The 18690-nt window shown below is 34.8% G+C and overlaps 2 protein-coding genes across 2 annotated transcripts; one reads left to right on the top strand and one right to left on the bottom strand.

The window, feature by feature from the left end:
* The first annotated feature begins 6929 nt into the window (after nucleotides 1-6929).
* On the top strand, nucleotides 6930-9275 carry CRCK2 (calmodulin-binding receptor-like cytoplasmic kinase 2). Its single transcript, XM_078989848.1, has 6 exons — nucleotides 6930-7234; nucleotides 7638-7879; nucleotides 7977-8145; nucleotides 8221-8310; nucleotides 8420-8721; nucleotides 8796-9275. Exons 1-6 carry the CDS (start codon nucleotides 6991-6993, stop codon nucleotides 9000-9002), a joined length of 1254 nt encoding a protein of 417 aa, XP_078845974.1. The 5' UTR covers nucleotides 6930-6990; the 3' UTR covers nucleotides 9003-9275.
* Nucleotides 9276-11447: 2172 nt separating this feature from the next.
* LOC145041696 (transmembrane protein-like protein) lies at nucleotides 11448-17080 on the bottom strand. The gene is made up of 14 exons (XM_078989847.1): nucleotides 16700-17080; nucleotides 15876-15934; nucleotides 15664-15772; nucleotides 15415-15521; nucleotides 15248-15316; nucleotides 14223-14747; nucleotides 13365-13918; nucleotides 13214-13278; nucleotides 12868-12947; nucleotides 12684-12788; nucleotides 12441-12580; nucleotides 12234-12362; nucleotides 11891-12043; nucleotides 11448-11807 (listed from the first exon to the last, which is right to left on the bottom strand). Exons 1-14 carry the CDS (start codon nucleotides 16893-16895, stop codon nucleotides 11642-11644), a joined length of 2457 nt encoding a protein of 818 aa, XP_078845973.1. The 5' UTR covers nucleotides 16896-17080; the 3' UTR covers nucleotides 11448-11641.
* Nucleotides 17081-18690: the final 1610 nt, after the last annotated feature.

The raw sequence follows: 18690 nt of genomic DNA, 5'->3' as shown, positions 1-18690 counted from the left end.
ATGCAACTTTCAAAATTTGGACAGAATGCTAAATTTGTAAATATTGCTAATTTTTTGTGTTGAAACAGATTTGGTTTTATTTACCATGATGACTATATTCGAGAAACACGTCTTTCACATCGTATGCTGATCTTAGAAATTCAAAAGGTAGAGTTCCACCGTGTTGGAGTTTCACCACACAAAAATCTTTGAGTTTCTACAACTGCATCCTTCATGGCTTGTTTAATGATCTTGATCCGTTGTGGGGAGGCTCTAATGTATTTCACCGCATCCTGTATGATTTTTACATTGTAAACTTTGTGTTTTAACCCCATTTTCACAACTAGGTTTATGATATGAGCCATAAACCTAATGTGAAAATGTTTGTTATTCACGTAAATACCCGGAAGTTCTTTCACAATGATGTTGATTGCCACGTCAATCGTCTTGGCATTATCAACGGTCATCGTCATGACATTCTTCATGCCCCACTTGTTTATGCAAATTAGCAACTCATGGGTCATGTCTTCAGCTTTGTGAGTATCAACCTCTCTAAAGTTGACTACCCTTTTGTGTATGACAAAATCTTCGGTAATGAAGTAGACTGCGACAACCATATAATTTATCTTTTAACACGAGGATGTTCACGTGTCGGTTGTCAAGTGGGTGGTTGTTTTGGGGTTGCTCAAATGTTTATACAACTTATGCCTCTCCATTAAATAGAAGGACACAACATCACGAGAAATTTTATGCCTTGAAGGCAATTTCACCCAACCATTGAGGGTGTTTACAAATTCAATGAAGTCCTCGTTTTTAATGAATTTAAATGGTAGTTCCCCGATGGTGAAAAGGCCTAGTAAGGCAAGTTGGATCCTCGTATCATCATGTTTCCATGTGTATACATGGCCCTCACCATTAGGAGCTTTCGTAAATAACAACTTTTGTTGTTTGTCATCATCTTCATTCAGTTTGTTGTCTGGATTTAACTTGCAGCAATTAAAATGCTTTTTTATTGAAGTTGTCCCATTCTGGTTTGCATCTGCGGCTCGTAATTTTAAACAATAATTGCATTCGGCACACTTTCTTTCAATTCCATTTTCCTCATTTATCCATTATATCTCGAAGTAATCCCAAAGATAAGCAGTACAATTATCTATACCCTCACCTCGTCTGGTTGGGTAAATTTGGTCCTTTAACTCCTTTTAAGTCATTTGTTTTGTTCTTGGGTTTTGGCTTTTTTGGGTATTTTTGTTGTGTTCGTTTTTTTGGTAGTGGTGGTTTTTTTGTTTTTGTTGGTTTTTTTGGTTTCTTCGTTTTTGTGGGGTTGCAAATTTTCGTTCTTTTGATGGTTGTTGTTCTTGTGGCTCCTCTTCTTGGTCTGATGAATCAATGAATCGAGTATGATGTTAATCAAAATTAATATTGAAGAATGTAAAAGAGATTGAACACAATATGTAAATAAGATTTCACTTCAGCTTTATTACGCTTTGTGTGTTTACAGAAAAAAATAGACAAGATTGTCAAAGTTGTCTAACTCTAGTAAATGACCCTATTTATAGGATACATAAAACGTACAAAAAATATAATTAGGCATAAACACTTAAGCTTCGTATAAAAGCACCCTAGTAAAATAGATTACAGATCATACGAAGAGTACAAAGCATGCTTCGACTAATTACAACAAAAACAACCCTTACATGGTTTGATTCGTCACTTGGTATAACATGTCATGCTGGTGTTTCTTCTATATAATCTTCTCCTGAATCTTCTCCATAATCCTATATTCTCAAAATAAAACATATAATTAGTACATTGTTAAATTGTTACTAAAACAAGAAAAGTAAGATTTGATATGCTTTCTTGCGGGCTTTGTAAGTCATTCATTTTTTTAACCAAATCAATTGTTTTTATAGTCTAAAATTAGCTACAAAACCTAAAAAAAACATGTAGGAAAAAGAATCAGGTCAATATAACTTAAAATGAGTGAGTTATGCACATTTGAAAAAAAAAGTCATATTATGTTTAATTGTTGAAACAGACAAAAAAATTCTGATTTGATATGCTTCCTTGCGGGGCTGGTAACTAATTTAACTTATAACTAAATCAAACGTTTTTATAATCTAAATATCTACAAAACCTAAAAAACATGTAGTAAAAAGAATCAGGTCAATAAAACTTAAATTGAGTGAGTTGTGCACATTTTAACAAAAACGTCAGAATTCGATTTATTGTTGAAATAGAAAAAAAAATTGATTTGATATGCTTCATTCCGGTGCTTGTAACTCATTCAATTTTTAACGAAATAAAGCATTTTTATAGTCTAAACTTATCTACAAAACCTAAAATACACGTAGGAAAGAGATACAGGTCAATATAACTTAAATTGAGTGAGTTATGCACATTTTACCAAAAAAGTCAGAATGCGATTTATAGCTGAAACAGAAAAAAAAAATTCTGATTTGATATGCTTCCTTGTGAGACTTGTAAATCATTCAATTTTAAACAAAATCAAGCTTTTTTATAGTCTAAATTTATCTACAAAATCTAAAAAACATGTAGGAAAAATATTCAGGTCAATACAACTTAAATTGAGTGAGTTATCCGACTTTCAATATTTGAACAAAATGCTAAAGAAGTAAATATTGCTAATCTTACTTAGTCATCAAAGTCTTTTCTAATCCAATTAGCCGAATTACCATCTTGATTATTGGCATCATGAACATCCGAGTTTTGGTATCTTGATGATGGTAAATTTGGTAACCTATTCAAATCCTACATTGTCAATATCATACATTAAGTATATAACTAAACAAATTCTTGGTTTTGACAATCTTAAATTCATACTACAAACTAATCAAACAAAAATCTTGCATGTATGTCTACAAACTACAAAGTACATTGTTAAATGGAACTTAAAACACGAAATACAAATATATAATCTTACTTTATCTTCATGAGCATCCATAGTTCGAATTATTGAAGGTGATTGTTGAGAAGCTGATGGTTGTAGACTACTTTTTCTGCCTTTTGACATTGCTTATTGATGGTTGAGATTTGAGAAGATGATCAATGATGGTGGATTGGTGGATAATAGATGTTGATTAAGACGAAGAGCACATGAGGATGGAAGCAAAATATGAAGATGTCAACTTGAGATGATGGTGAATTGATGATGATCGATTCGACTAGAGATATGGAGATGTTGAACAATCTAACTGATGATCAAAAAATCAAGGACTCGGTAGGTGAAACGCCCCAAAATACGAGCCAAAAATTTCATTTTTGAAAATATATTTTTAACAAAACATTCGAATTAAAACATTTACTGATCATAGTATTTTAATAAGATATAGCATGTCTGGAAAACATTTCAATAAACATAATGATGTCAGAGTACAAATCCCCAGGAAGTTCTCATGATGCGGAATACGAAGCATGTGTGTGATGGGCCACTACCGTGCCAGCTCCTTCCCCTTCGAAGAAGAGGTACCTGAAACCAAAAATGAAAACTGTAAGCACGAAGCTTAGTGAGTTCCCCCAACCTACCACATACCATACAATCACATAACATGCATATATCATCAGACATATCTGGGTGCCCGACCTACCCCTTCGGTCCTCTCGACCAGATACTGTCTAGCATAACTGGGAGCTTGCCTCCCCTTCGGTCCTCTCGACCGGATACTGACTAGCATATCTGGGTGCTGGTCTCCCCCTTCGGTCCTCTCGACCGGATACTGGGGACTATTTCACCCCCTACTACTACCACATAACACATATATCTCTTAATCTATCTAGCATGGCTGGGCATGATCGCCCCTTCGGCCCTATCGACCGGTAATCTGGGGACTATCTCCCCCTACTGTCACTAACACATAGCATCATATCATACTAGCACATAAACATATCACAGGTAGTAGCAACCTTAGATGAATATCACAGAGACAATCATCTGTCATACAACTCCTACTGGTGGGTCGACATTGTGCACCTCATAGTAGCTACTGATCTGTGTGGGAATAGTCTGTCTGCTGCTGTTGCTGCTCCAGAAATCTTCCGGCTGTAATTCCCACCAAACACTTAGTCAAATACTGTTAACCACCCTCAGGGTAAATTGCCCATTTACCTTTAACAAGTCATGATTTAAGTCATAGTCAACTGCCAGTTGACCAGACTCGCCGAGTTGGCTTGCCGACTCGCCGAGTCTCTTTCTCTATACCCAAATCTTAATAGTCCAGCATCCTACTCGCCGAGTTGTATGAACAACTCGCCGAGTTCGCCTTCATCCGAAGAACACTCTACGCTGTGACTCGCCGAGTTGTATGAACAACTCGTCGAGTCTGTTCTTGATCTAAGAAGATTGTCTTGAACTCGCCGAATTAGGGCATTGACTCGCCGTGTTCCTTCATGGATGAGTTCGGCTTCCAACTCACCGAGTCCACCCCGGACTCACTACACTACTCGTCATAACAAAAAGGGGGAAAACTCGGGGACTCGCGTCTCGACTCGCCGAGTCCGATGAACGACTCACCGAGTCGTTACCATGCAATTACTATATGGTCGATTCTGCTCGAATCCAGCTCATGCCATTCATAGATCCGTGATCCTAGGGCTTGATTTACACATAAAGTTTCCAACTTTACGTGTAAATAGGCAACCATGATAGTTTTAGGGTCCAAAATGCACCAAAAGGTTAGATCTAGGGCTTTCATGAAATATGGTTCCAAAAAGACAGTAGATATGAGCTCCTGGAGCTCAACCATTCCTAGATCTAAAGGTTAATCAGCTTATTATGAACCCTCAAACCTACCCAAGCTTGGAAATGGTTCAAGAAGGACTTTAATGGAGCTATAAGGGACAATAAGCATGAAAACAAGGGGGAAAACAAGTTATACTTTAGGGAACACACTGAGATAGCTCAAAGATGCTTGACCTCCTCTTCTTCTTCTTGATCTACTCTTCTTCCCACTCCAAAACTTCAAGAGAACACACCAAATGCTTCAAACTCACAAGGAAACAAAGCTTGGACGAGATATAGGGCTCTGAGGGTGAATGGGGGCGAGCTTGGGTCGCACAAGCTAGCTTAAATAGGGGCAAACCCTTGGGATTAGGGTTTCATCAAACAGCGATGACTCGCCGAGTCCAGGATATGGACTCGCCGAGTCGCCAACTTAAGCGTGCCCCTGGACTGCGTCCCTACTCGGCGAGTCGGACCTACAACTCGCCAAGTCCAAGGCTAAAATGACAATTACTTAGATAAATTTTTACGTACCAGGAACCAGGTGCTACAGTAGGGTTCCATTAACGAGCGAAGTATCAAACACACACATCCATGCCGCATTTTTTTGAGGTCCAATTTGGAAGTCCAAAAGACGTGTTTTTTTAAAGCTGGTCTGGTTCGTTTCCCGGTTTTAGGCCGGTTCCAATGACCGGTGTCTGGTTCCAAAAATCAACAATAATATAGTATCTGTCCCAGCCCGACCGGTTCCATCGGGTTTCGGTTCTGGTACCAGTTCCGACCGGTTCCTCGGTCCATATGCTCATCCCTAGTTAGGAATGGAGTTGGGCCATAAATTTGAGTAGAACTTCACATGCGTCAAGCTATGGGGCTTGCTAAAGGAATGCTTACCAATGTCGAAACCGTTGATGTTTTCTGACAGAGAGATTTGAATGACTATATTTACTAAAACTTAATGCGGAAATGAGATTCTTAACTGAACTCATCATTTCAAGTTTTCAATTTTTTTTCTTTTTATAGGTTGCTATTCGGAATACTTAATGTTCTTCATCAGAAATGAAGCCTCTCTGGTTGTTGTTGGAAACAACCTATTACCTTTTGTTGATCTAGTGACTTTTCTAGGTGATTTTCTTTGTGGGAAAGAAACGGATAAATGGTTATGGAGCATAGATTTCAATGATGTTTTTTCTATTGCGAGCACTAGGAAATGGATAGATGATAGGGTTCTTTCGGTTAATAGTTTAGAGACTCGATGGTGTAACTTGATGCCGAGGAAGGTAAATATTTTTGTTTGGAGGTTGTTGTTGGGGCAACTTCCAACTACGGTGGAATTGGAAAAGAGATGGGTGATGATTTCTAATGTGTGATGCCCTATTTGTGAGTGGGAAGAGAAATTATGGTGCGTCTTTTTAGTCGGTGTGAAGTGCAGAAGTGGCTAAAAAAATGTGGGAGTCTGATTTTTAGATTGCTTGATATTAAAGTGGGTAATTTTTGTGACCCAAGTGATCTTTTAGAGATGGTAAATGAGTTGAAAATAAACAGCAAGAAACGAAAGGTGGTGGAAGGGATAGTCTTTACAGGCCTTTGGGTCATTTGGAAATTTCGGAATGATATGGTTCACGACTCTAAAAACATTAGGAAGAACATGATAATGGATAGTATACAATAATTGTCTTTTCTTTGGTTGATTAGGAAGAACATGATAGTGGATAATATACAAGAATTGTCTTTTCTTTGGTTGAGTAGTAGACAACATAAACTTTTGTTTTCTTCGGTCTTTTGGCTCCAAAACCTTTAAATACTTTGTAATTTCCTAGCTTGTTGTTAGTTTTTTTTTTTTTTTTTTTTTTTTATAATTTTTTTTTTTTTTTAAATTGAAAGTTGTTTCCAAAAAAAATAGCAAAATGTTAAAAGGAAAGATATTCTTTGAAACTCTTATGTTATAATTATCTTTTTTCTTAGATTATGTCACTTTCAAAAATAATAACTGTTTTTTATTTAATGCAAATATACTGTGGAATTGGTTTACAACTTTTCATTACATTTTAATCCAACAAAATGACAATCAATAAGTAAGATATGTGTCGATAAACTGTATATGGAAGTCGTTGGTATGCAATAAATGAGAGGGGGCGTATCTCCAGCTGGATCCTTTACGTAAGCGTTTACCCAGGCGCACGTTAGTCGCACCCACCTTTACATAAAAATCAAAGTCTTCGAACGTGTTAATTATCCTCCCCGCCATAGCTCTCTTTCTCTTTCTCTTTCTCACCATGTACGGTAGCCGGAAAGACAGCTCCGACATGCGTGTTAAATATCCTCCTTCCCCGTCCCCAAGCTCCTATTCTACCAGCTCATCCACATCCTCATCGAGCCGGAGCCGAGTTAGAACTGCAGCGAGATCCGTCGCCGGAGTTTTTGTAGCGTGTTTTACACCACCGGAGGAGGAGACGCCTCATCATAGCAGACATAGCTCCTCTGCGTTTGGTGGTTCGGACGCGTTCAGTTCAGCCTCAGGTGATCAATCATCGTAATATTTTTGATTAATCTTTCTCTCTACGTCTTAAGTTGAACACGAAGCACGGGCATAAATGGATAATTTAGGTAAATCATTTTTCGAGCATCGAAATGACGAGATCTGACCAGTCGTTATGTTATAATCCCTTGTACTTCCTGTTATAAAAGCTGTACAACGCGGTTTAGTCCTTCATCATCGCTCATGACAATTTCTTAAATCGAAACATTATCGCTGAAAGTAAAGAGATTGAATGGATGACTCTGTGAAATTTCCCTTGAAAAATGCAAGGGTACAACCATGGAAATCCTGCATTTGCTTACAAAAGTCAAAAACCTAGCAAACTTATTTGCTATGCAAATTGTTTGATTTCTAACATAAACTGTACCTTGATTGAATTAATAGATATTTCGGGGGCTTCAGATTCAACCGAAGGAAAGAAGCGACATCGTAGTATCTACAATACAGTTCGGAATGATTCACCACACTCGAAAGAGCCCGGAAGTGTAAAGTTCAGTATGGCGGACATCCATAAGGCAACAAAGAACTTCTCCCCGACTCTAAAAGTTGGACAAGGCGGATTCGGTACTGTATATAAAGGTCAACTCCCAGATGGAACCCTCGTTGCCGTTAAACGTGCCAAAAAGGTTAACTCCTCATCATTCATTCCCTAAATTTTCAAATCACACAACCTCAGTTCATTATCTCTGGTTTACTCAGATTTTTGGTGTTCATTTTGTACAGAGCATGTATGATAAGAATCTAGGAGGCGAGTTCCAGAGTGAAATTCAAGCGCTATCAAAGGTAGAGCATTTGAATCTGGTGAAGTGTTATGGGTACTTAGAGCAAGAAGATGAAAGAATCGTTGTTGTGGAATACGTTCCTAATGGGACGCTTCGTGAACACTTAGAATGTGAGCTAATTAGACTCAAATCTCCCTCCATTCTCAATGCTTAAGCAACACAGCTATCTAACACTTTAATTTCAGGTTTCAATGGAAATGTTCTTAGTCTTGACTCTCGTTTAGATATCGCTATAGATGTAGCACACGCCATAACCTACCTCCACACTTATACAGGTTTCTTCTTCTTCTTCTTCTTCTTCTTCTTCTTCTTCTTCCCCAACTATTAACTCATGTAGATTTTCGTTTTAAACTGAATAAAGCGTACATATGGGTATGGATGCAGATCACCCTATAATACACAGGGATATAAAGTCTTCAAATATACTTCTGAGTGAAAAACTGCGAGCCAAAGTTGCCGACTTTGGTTTTGCAAGGCTAGCAGCGGATGCTGAATCAGGTCAGACACATGTATCGACTCAGGTTAAAGGGACAGCTGGCTACTTAGATCCCGAATACCTCAGAACATATCAACTCACAGAGAAGAGTGATGTTTATTCCTTCGGTATATTGCTGGTTGAGCTAGTTACAGGTCGGAGGCCAATTGAACCCAAACAGGAACTTGATCAACGCATCACAGCACGATGGGTATGTATTATGTATACACTCAGCATTTTTACTTTTTTTGGTGAAAAGACTAATATACCCTTTTTCCTTATTAGGCCATGAAGAGGTATACGGATGGTGATGCTATTTCGGTATTGGATCCGAGATTAGAAAAGTCGGATGCAAATGGTGTGGCTCTTGACAAGATTCTGGAACTGGCTTTACAATGTGTTGCTGCTCATCGAAGAAACAGGCCGACAATGAGGAGATGTGCTGAGGTTTTGTGGAACATTCGGAAGGAATACAAACAACTGTTAGGTTGATTTCAAAACTCCAAATTTGTGTAATTTTGATTTTTTATAGAGGTGAAAAAAATTTGATGTGAACAAATAGAAGTAAGCTCATAATTGGAAAGATGCTTGCTATGAAGTTGTGCTTTTTTTTTTTTTTTTTTTTTTTTTTTGAATTAGTGTTTTACATTGTCAACGAATGGAAAAAAACATTTGTTTCGGGGGTTGCGTTTAGAGCCAGGCGTTTTGTACATGTGTTTATCTTTCATTAAAACTTGTATATTATATTGAATTCTAATTTCTTTATTCTTCTTAGTTTAATGTTTAGTCGTCGCTTGCTGGGTTTTTTACTATTTAATATATATTGCCCTTTCTAAAAAAATATATACCCAATTTTCGCTTTGCCATTTCAACATTTGGAAAAAGCAACTGTAACTTTATCATAAAAGCTTGTGGGGTCAGGTCGTGTGGTCCAGCGGATTTTTTAGGAAACGGTAGAAATTAACTGGAATTTAATATCACTTACATCATTTCTTCTAGAGGTTTGTTGGTTGCACTTCATAATGGAATTCAACGCTAATTTCATTGATATGCAACTTGTGCAACATTGGACCCCGATTGTAGATTTGTTTCATGCCAAGTTGAACACTTTAAAATTAGATGTTAGGTAAGGCTTCCCTAATCATTTTGCTCTTTTAAAGCCTTTAAAAAAAATTATTGGTATGTTGGAAGGTACAAGTTGGTATATTAATGAAACCTGAGTATAGAGGATAAATTTACAAGGCTAAAATCATAGAATTAAGGTTTCGAAGCATCTCCAACCGATGGGTCTGGATTTAAATGGATAAAATGGGTTCCCCGAAAGTGGTTTATTACTTTTGGAGGTCTATAGAATTCCACTGGCTTCGAATATGATAAGGAGAGGCATTGATATACTCCAAATTGTGTCCATTTGTAGTTTGGAAGAGGATATGGTTGATAAAGTTTTCTTACGGATGTGCTTTTGCCAAGAATATATGGAGGTGGTTTTGTTCCTAAAAATAATAAAATAAAATAAGCAACTCAATTGGAATTTATTCAATTTGAAGCCTCCTCGTTTATGCAATTTCTAAATCCTATTATTAATAATGTAGCATGTTGGTTTCTTATGTTTCACACTATTAAATTGTGTAATTTATTGCTTAATACATGTCGTATGTGGGAGCTTAATAAATGCCTTATGTGGGTATATGTATGTTTATTCATACATATAATATAATTTGTTTTGGATTGCTTGGGATAAGGTTGGGAGGTCTTGGAGAATGGGGAATCTTAGATCTCTAAACATTGCTCTTCTTGTTAAATGGTGGAGATTAAAATTTTAAAATAACTTTTTTCGGGCCTCTTGTATTAAAGCTTTACATGACACTTTATGAGTTGATGAAAAACCTTCTGCAAAGTGTGGTATCGTGAGGACTTGGTTATCTATTTTTCAAATAAAAGGGAAAAACTTGAGGAGTGAAATATTTCGTTGGAAGATCTTTTCTGTAAGGAAATGAGACCTGGAAACCACACTCTCTTTTAGAAGGATAAATGAGTTGGAGATTTTATGCGTGTTCCCGTTATCATACACAAAAATTATTTGGTTGTTGGTAGAGCAAAAGGTGATACAATGGCTGTTTTTTAGGGATGTTGGAGGAGACAACCTAGAAGGGGAAAAGTGATTGGGAGAATTGAATTGTTTGAATGCAACAGTTGTGGTCTGGTGTTGTCAAGGACCTCTGATTCATGGAGCTGGAAGGTTGAGGCTTCTGATGGCCGATAAGAGAGGCAATGATTGTTTAGTTCGAGGCTTTAAAGGGGTGGCCAAAATCCTTGTTAATGGAGGTGTTGGTGACTTGTCCATTCTGTCTCATGAATGATGAGGAGGTGGATCACACTTTCTTTTCAACACAGATCTGGAGTTGGTTTATCACCTAGAGTAGGATGTTTAGCTTCGATTCCTGGGGATAGAATGGAATTGCTTACGGTGTTGGAAGCCTCAGGTTTTGGTAAGAAGAAGAAAAAACTCAAACTTGCCCTCATGTACTCTATGATTTGGTTAATCTGGAAGGCATGGAATTCTTTGATGTTCAACAATAAGAGATGTTCTCCCTTAAAATTGGGGGATGATATCCAATTAGTTTCATATAATTGGATTAAGCATAGATCTTTTAATTTCATTAGTTGGTTTGATTTGTGTAATGTGTATTGCTCCTTATAATCTATGCACGCTGTTTAAAAAAAGTTTTAAAAAGGATTAATTATTGTTTACATGGCTACATCCTTTTTTTTTACAGATTTACAACCCGAACAAAAACATACATACATTAGAATAAGCTTCAATTCCATTTCATTTTCAATCAAGACAGATTTCCATCTCTTGATATTTTTAAAGCTTCCAAAATCCAGTTCCCATGAAAGATTTAATCCTTTCAAAACATTTTGCACACAGAAGAATTTAACCAAAGTTTTTATAATAAAATTAAAAGGTTCAGAATACACTAAAAGACCCCTTTACATTTACACCTTCTACCCAAGTATTCTATCAACCCTTTCACCTAAATTTCTAGCTTGCCTCTTACAAAACCATCACAGCAAAAGATAACAAGAATAAACAATAATAATAATATTAATATTAATATTTAATATACCTACCTAACTCGCCCATTTTCCCCTAGGTCTTGACTTCCTGAAAGCGAGTCTTGTCGAGTCAACTCATAGTTCCTGTTTTCAGGCTCTCCATTTGCACAATTCATTGCCTTCACTTTGGAGCATAGAAAGAAGAAAGAAGATACGTATATTGATACATGCCACATGCTGCAACACAATTTTGTCAGATTAAATCATCAAATGAATAAATAAAACACTGGAGGGGTAGATTGGACTTTTCACAAACTCACCTATGCCAAAACCAATAACTATTGGTTGATTCCAAGCTCCAACTTATGGCAGCCATTGTCAATGCAGCAAATCCAGCAATCACAAAGAACCACTGAAAGCGTTTAAGAATCGTCTTTATCAGATTTCTACACCATTCTTTGACTGTTTGCCACCTGAAAAGTCAAACCTAATCATTTTAAACTTCAAATTTATACAAAATCTTTAAGCTTTAACCAAAATCTGATCAACTACACCAAACGTGAAGATATTTTGGTAACAAAATCGATATCAATTTCGAATGTGAAATGAAATCTACTAGTTTTGACTTTGACCCGAAAAGTCAACAGAGGATCTCATTCTCACCTATGAAGCATATTAAGGAAAAGTTCTGCTGAAAATGGAAATCGTCTATAATGTGTAAAGAACTCGATTAAAAGGCCAACAAGAAGACCCGTTGCTCCAATGGCTATAACAAGAACAATGTTGGAGGAACTGCAAAATCATTTACAACACATGTTATCAAGTTACACCTTTTTATGCACAAGGTACAACCCATAAAAGCAAGATTACCTTGTTGGTCCATTCATAGCCATAAGAGCTGTAACAATGGCAACAACTGTATGAATTGTCCTCTTTGATCCTTCATCAATATCTGTTACATATACAAAAGTTCCTACCACAGCCATGAATGAAAGCCAAAAGTCCATGAACTGCATAAACAAAGAAAAAATAGATTTTTTTAGTAAAAATTACGATTTTGACCTTTATAGGTGATGTTTAAAACTAATGAAATGGGAAAAGATAAGTTGTTACCTGTAAGACTTTGTAAGATAAAACACACCAAGTGCCAACATCACATGCATGATATAATCCACTGGAAATCCCACTACATGTGTATAACACCCACTCGGCAAATGCCTACAAGAATTAGAATATGATGATGGGCAAATATGTAATTTTATGTTGTGGGGATTTCCCAAGAAAGAATTTATGTTACCCCTTGTCGAAGCGCCCAATAAGCCGGAAATACAAATGCAGCATTTGATGCAATTAGGGAAATTGATTGCCATATATGCCCTACAAGAGTGGAGAAATGTTCTTTATCTTTGAGTAATTGACTTTTTATTTGGACAGAATGATTTGTCTTAACGTGAGTGAATGACCATTTTACCCTTGATGTTGAATAATGATACAATACGAGAGTTTCTTTTTTCCTTTTATTTTTTAAAGTGTGTCATCCTGTCCCAATATACTTTTCAAATGATTTAATCTACATGATTGTGGGAGATAAGAATTCTGAGATGTTATTTTCCATTTGAGTAAGAAGGTGGAAATAAATTTACCTTGATGTGAGACAATTTCAACACTGCAATCAAAGCCTCCATGATCACGATCACATGAGCAATAGCTGAAATAAAAATGTAGCAAGAATTTAGAATCTAAGTGATAGTTGATCTTCTTCAAAAACCGAAATCTACCCTAATATTTAAATACCTGTATAGAGACAAACCACTCATTTCCACAACATTTTGACATGTTCCATGAGATGAGCATCTTCTCGGGCATCTTTCAATCGAAATAGACATGGTAGTTTGACTTTGACTTTGACTTTTCGAGGAAGAAGTCAAATGTTTTATACCAAAACTCCATGTTCCTCCTCTAACATACACGATATAAAAACTAATTGTCTTCTCACTCGAATCATACAACTTAAAGAACATGGAACCATTACTATTGCTACTTGAATTCGCATAAAAATAATCCCATTTATCTTCAAATGGTAGTCCACCATATGATGCATATAGTTCATGATTTATTTTTGTATCCGAATTCAATCGAATGTGAATACTTCCTCCAGCTGCCCCTGAAGGGATGTCTACTAGGAAATAAGTCCAAGCAATATGTTGACTTTGACTTTGACTTTGACCTTGTGATGAGTTGCTTAGGAGAGGCTCGAGAAGGAAATTAGCAGAATTCGAAGAGATTTTATCGCTCACTGGTAAATAATATGATTCGAAAGGTACAGAAGGATTCTTCCTAAGAATTGTCTGCATATTCCATGCATTTTCTGTAAGAATCAAATTAAAAAGAGCAAGTGGCTGAAGAAATTAGATGTGGGTCCCACCTTCATTTCTCCTAGCGTAAAGGAAATGCAAGAAATAGCAATGCACTTTCATTGTTTTTAAAAATCTAAATCTACCTGTTTATATCAATGTTATATGAAACAATTTTCACTACTATAATTGAATAGATTTTTATTAGGATTCTATAATACACAAATAAAAGAAAGTATGCTTCTATTTCTTGCATTTGGCCCATTTATAATTAGGATTAAGGGAGATGTTAAACAACCTGAAGTGTGTATCTTTCCCATGTACAATTCAATCCAGCCTTATCTATAGGACACCGAAGCAATTTCCATTCCAACGAATAGCAAAACTTTGTGGCTTCCTTTGAGAAGTTGAGGGGTAGAATAGTAAAATACCATCGACCAACTTTAGGTGATCGTATAACCAAAGGGGCATTATTGACATTACCCGAATAATCATGTGTAGATGATGATGGTATGGCACCATGTCGAGCATAGCACATCAATGTGGTATTACTACTACTACTACTATTATTACTTTTCAATGATATCATGATTTCTTCTGAAATTCCCAATAAGTCCAAAGAGTAGAGTTTTGATTCATTTGAATCAATGCAAGAATGCTCAAAATCATTTTTACAAGAAGTGATGATTCCTTGTGTTGAGTTTTGGTCAACACATGAAAGATGGTCAACCGTTTGATTGCAGAATTGCCCTGAAATGGATGGACTCACACAACCTTCAACACTCACATTTCCAGTAAAAGAATACCCTGAACCTCGATTTATCTGTATTTCACACAAAAAACATATTATTCTTTAGGAAATTATTCATAGTCTATTTTTTAAGATACAAGGGTAAAAAGTAATCTTTTGTCAGGTAAAACACTTATTATCTATACAACCAAGTTACACTTTTTGTACCAATTTAGAAAACAATGTTTCATTTCACTATCAATTAATGCAGAATTTTATCAAATCAGTTGGGATAAATTGTTAGAAAATTGAAAAGAAATAAGATTGGGTACTTTCTAATGTTAAAAACAAGGATTAAATGCATTTGATTTGTTTATTATAAGTTTATAACATCCGACTTTAATTTCTTCCTCTTACAACATTATGGTGTAAAAAATCTACCCAATTACAGCAATGTCATCAAAATACAAAGCAATTTTCATTGTTATAATCGGGTAGATTTTTCAAAGTATGATGTCAGTGTTGTAATTGAAATAAATGAAGGTCAAAGTCAAACAATAATGACAACAAGTATTGGAGATAATTTTGTTTACCATTTTTGATTGAGTCCTTGTGGATCCAATGCCATTAAACAAACCAAAGTACCATACTCCAGAAGAAATCTGAATAACAATATCATGTTCATATAAAAGCAAGATTCATCATCAAAACTATAGAAAAAGTCAAATGTGATTTGTGAAAAAAAAAAAAAAAAGTCAACCTGCTCATGTGTTAGTCTTATCATAACTTTTTTCTGCATTGGATAACATTTCTCAGCAAACTGAAGACCTTCTATTGCCAAAGATCCATTTAAAATGGGGTCCAACTCTGAAGCAATGAATGTTTATAGAATGTAAATTGAATCAATGAGGAAAGCTTTTTTTTTCTCTGACTTCCTTTATTAAGTCGTTCTCTGTATATTTTAGTATTTAGTAAAAAGGAAACAGCCATTAAGAGCTTAATGTTGTACCTAAACCAATTAAAGAAGTATTATATGAATCAGGCAAAGGAGGACTTCCTTCACGTGCACAAATCATTGGTAGATTACTTTTATCTACTATCATAATGCTTTTTTTATCCTGCAACTCATAAAAAACATGTTAATGATGCACATGGATCTTAATATTATTCATGTCCTATTTGTTTTGATCATTTAACAATGTCATTTAGTTTCCTACTTACAAGGTTTACATCAGACTCTAAAGATAGAGTCATTGAAGAAAACCACGTTGGTAAATCAACTGCAATCACAAACACAAGGATAAATTAATTTAAATACTAAATTACTAATCTTGTTCTTCAATTCTTTGTTTTTCTCTCATGTTTAAAAGTAAATCGGACAACAAATCCAATAATGGGGACTATAATCACTTAAATGTCGTGACCAAATCAACATAAAAAACAATCCTTTTTATCACAAACTAGTTGCATTAGGATGAATACTTATATAGTGTGCATCAAATAACTCTGACAATGACAATTAATGCGTAATATTATAACCTTATATATAGTTATATACCATCAGACAATATCTAATCTTTTCAATCAAGAAAAAATTTCAACCCAAACATAAACAGCTCACCATCTATGTTTTATACAATTAAAATTAATACAAAATGATGATTCGTTCCTCGTTAACGATGTAGATAAAGATATCTTAATCTTGTCAATACGCACGGATCTAAGGGCAAAATGGACGCAATCTAATCTTTCAACTTGAAAATATCAAGTTTGACTTTGACCCACCATGTAAATTATCATTAAATCAAGAACACGAGCTTAATTAATTGCAAAGATTATAATTTTCATCAAAGCTAATCAACCCATATGTAAATCATCATTTAAATGATGATCCAAATGCAAAACGCCCAAAAATTGAACTTTTTCCCCTTGAACAATCCCAAATTTTACCTTACACGATAAAATTGAAGAAAGATAGCTTAAGTACTCGTATAAATGATCGAACGATTTAACATAAGATTCTTCAATGAATTGATAAAGTTTACCTCTGATATAACGCCAATCGTAAGGTCTGAGCACAGTTCTACCATAAGTAAAGCTTGAGATAGTAAAGGAGTCATAGGGAACAGCATTAGTTTCATATGAACAACAACCGAAAACTAAACAACCGATACAAATGAAAAAGTAAAACTGATTCGAATAAAGACATCCCGGAATCGAATAATTGATTTTCTTTTCCATTTGAATCTGTTTCAACTGATTCTACAACAAAAAATAGAAGTGGGTAGAAACCATTAAACAGTAGCTTTTCTCAACATTCAACTGATCATTCAACATAAGCATAGATATATCAGTAAGGAATATAATAGAGTTTAAATTTGGAGTTGGGTGCGATTTTTAGGTGAAAAAGCTAAAGAAATAAAGAAATAAATCGACATTGACTGGTTCTTGACTTTGGTACCTTTTTCTTCGCTTAAAACTTTTATTCCCCTCTACGTGCTTTGTAAATGTTCGTATTGACACTACTGACCCCTTATCTATGGGTTCATTCACCTCCAGTCCCTGTTCATTGTTTAAAGTTTAAACTTTAAAGACTCCTACCATAAAATCATTTGTCCTGCTTATATTTATTTGTTTCTATATTCAGCTGTTTTCCTTTTCTTCGGAGAACTTCGTTTTAAACCTTACAATATAATATTGATATTTATTCTTCGTAAACTTTTAAAATATAAAATTTGAACAAATCTTTTTTATAATATTTTAATAATTTATAGTCATTTTTTATATTTTAGAAACGCTTCATTTTCAATCCTTTTCATTTCATATAACAAATTGTTTAATTGTTTAGTTTTTTTTTTATTATGTTTTTTTATATTAACATTGATATTTTGATGCTTAAGAAAGATTCATGATATTTTAATGTTTAAAAATAACATATACGGTGTTTTGAAATTTTATGAATGATAGATATAAAATTTTAAAAATTAAACTGGACAAATATTATATTTTGATGTTTATAAGGAGTACTAGCCGTTGCCCGCGCAAAGTGGTGGGCGACAAATAGTTTGTTTCGACAATTAATTTCTTTTCGATAGAGAATCATTAATTTTAATTCAATCATTAGTTTGTTTTAGGAAACATTTCATATTAAAAATAAAGAAAATTCATGAAATGACCAAATTATAGGGTGTTGAGTATTTATTTGGATGAAAAAAGATCTAGTCAAAACCTTGGAAGAGAAGATTTATATGAGTTTGTTTAAATTTTAATATTATTTTATTAGTGATTAGTTGTACAATTAGCTTAATGATTTGGACGTCTTAAAAATAAATTATTATTTTATTCAATCTATTTTTAGAAATAGTGGGATTTGTTTTATAAGATAGTAAAGATATACCATAATTCTAAATAACATAACACGTGATTTCGCAGCAACATCAAACCTTAAGTTTTTTCAAATCGTAGCGAGTCACGTCGCTTGTAAAATGTGACTTAAGGCTTTGTGTGTGTGTGTGTGTGTGTGTGTGTGTATATATATATATATTCTACTATTAATCATTATTATATACATATATGACTTAATGCGACATTTTGTAAAAACTCGACGACAAATACAAGTCTTTTAGTCATGATGAGTTTTTTAGAACCTTGGTATATACCAAATTCTCTCTTGTTTTGTTTTAAGAACATACTAACATCCATGAATTTATATATATATATATATATATATATATATATATATATATATATAGAGAGAGAGAGAGAGAGAGAGAGAGAGAGAAAGAAGAAGAAGAAGAAGAAGAGCTTGATAACTCTTATATGGTACATCATTTTTTAAAACAAGTATTCATCAAATATAGCATCTAATAGAGATCAATGTTCAAAATAAAGATTTGATGATTTTTTTTTGTTGGGGGGGGGGGGGGGGAGAGAGAGAGAGAGAGAGAGGCATATGCATATATCGCACATCTAAATATGTGTGCATGCATATTTTTGGTTTCTTTTTTTTCCATGTTTTTAAGTTGTAATTCTCTTC

This window comes from Lactuca saligna, chromosome 4 (assembly GCF_052625555.1).
Source record: "Lactuca saligna cultivar CGN05327 chromosome 4, ASM5262555v1, whole genome shotgun sequence".
Classification (NCBI taxonomy): domain Eukaryota; kingdom Viridiplantae; phylum Streptophyta; class Magnoliopsida; order Asterales; family Asteraceae; genus Lactuca; species Lactuca saligna.
The sequence above is the reverse complement of the archived record's forward strand: the minus strand, read 5'-3'. Positions and strand labels throughout refer to the sequence as shown.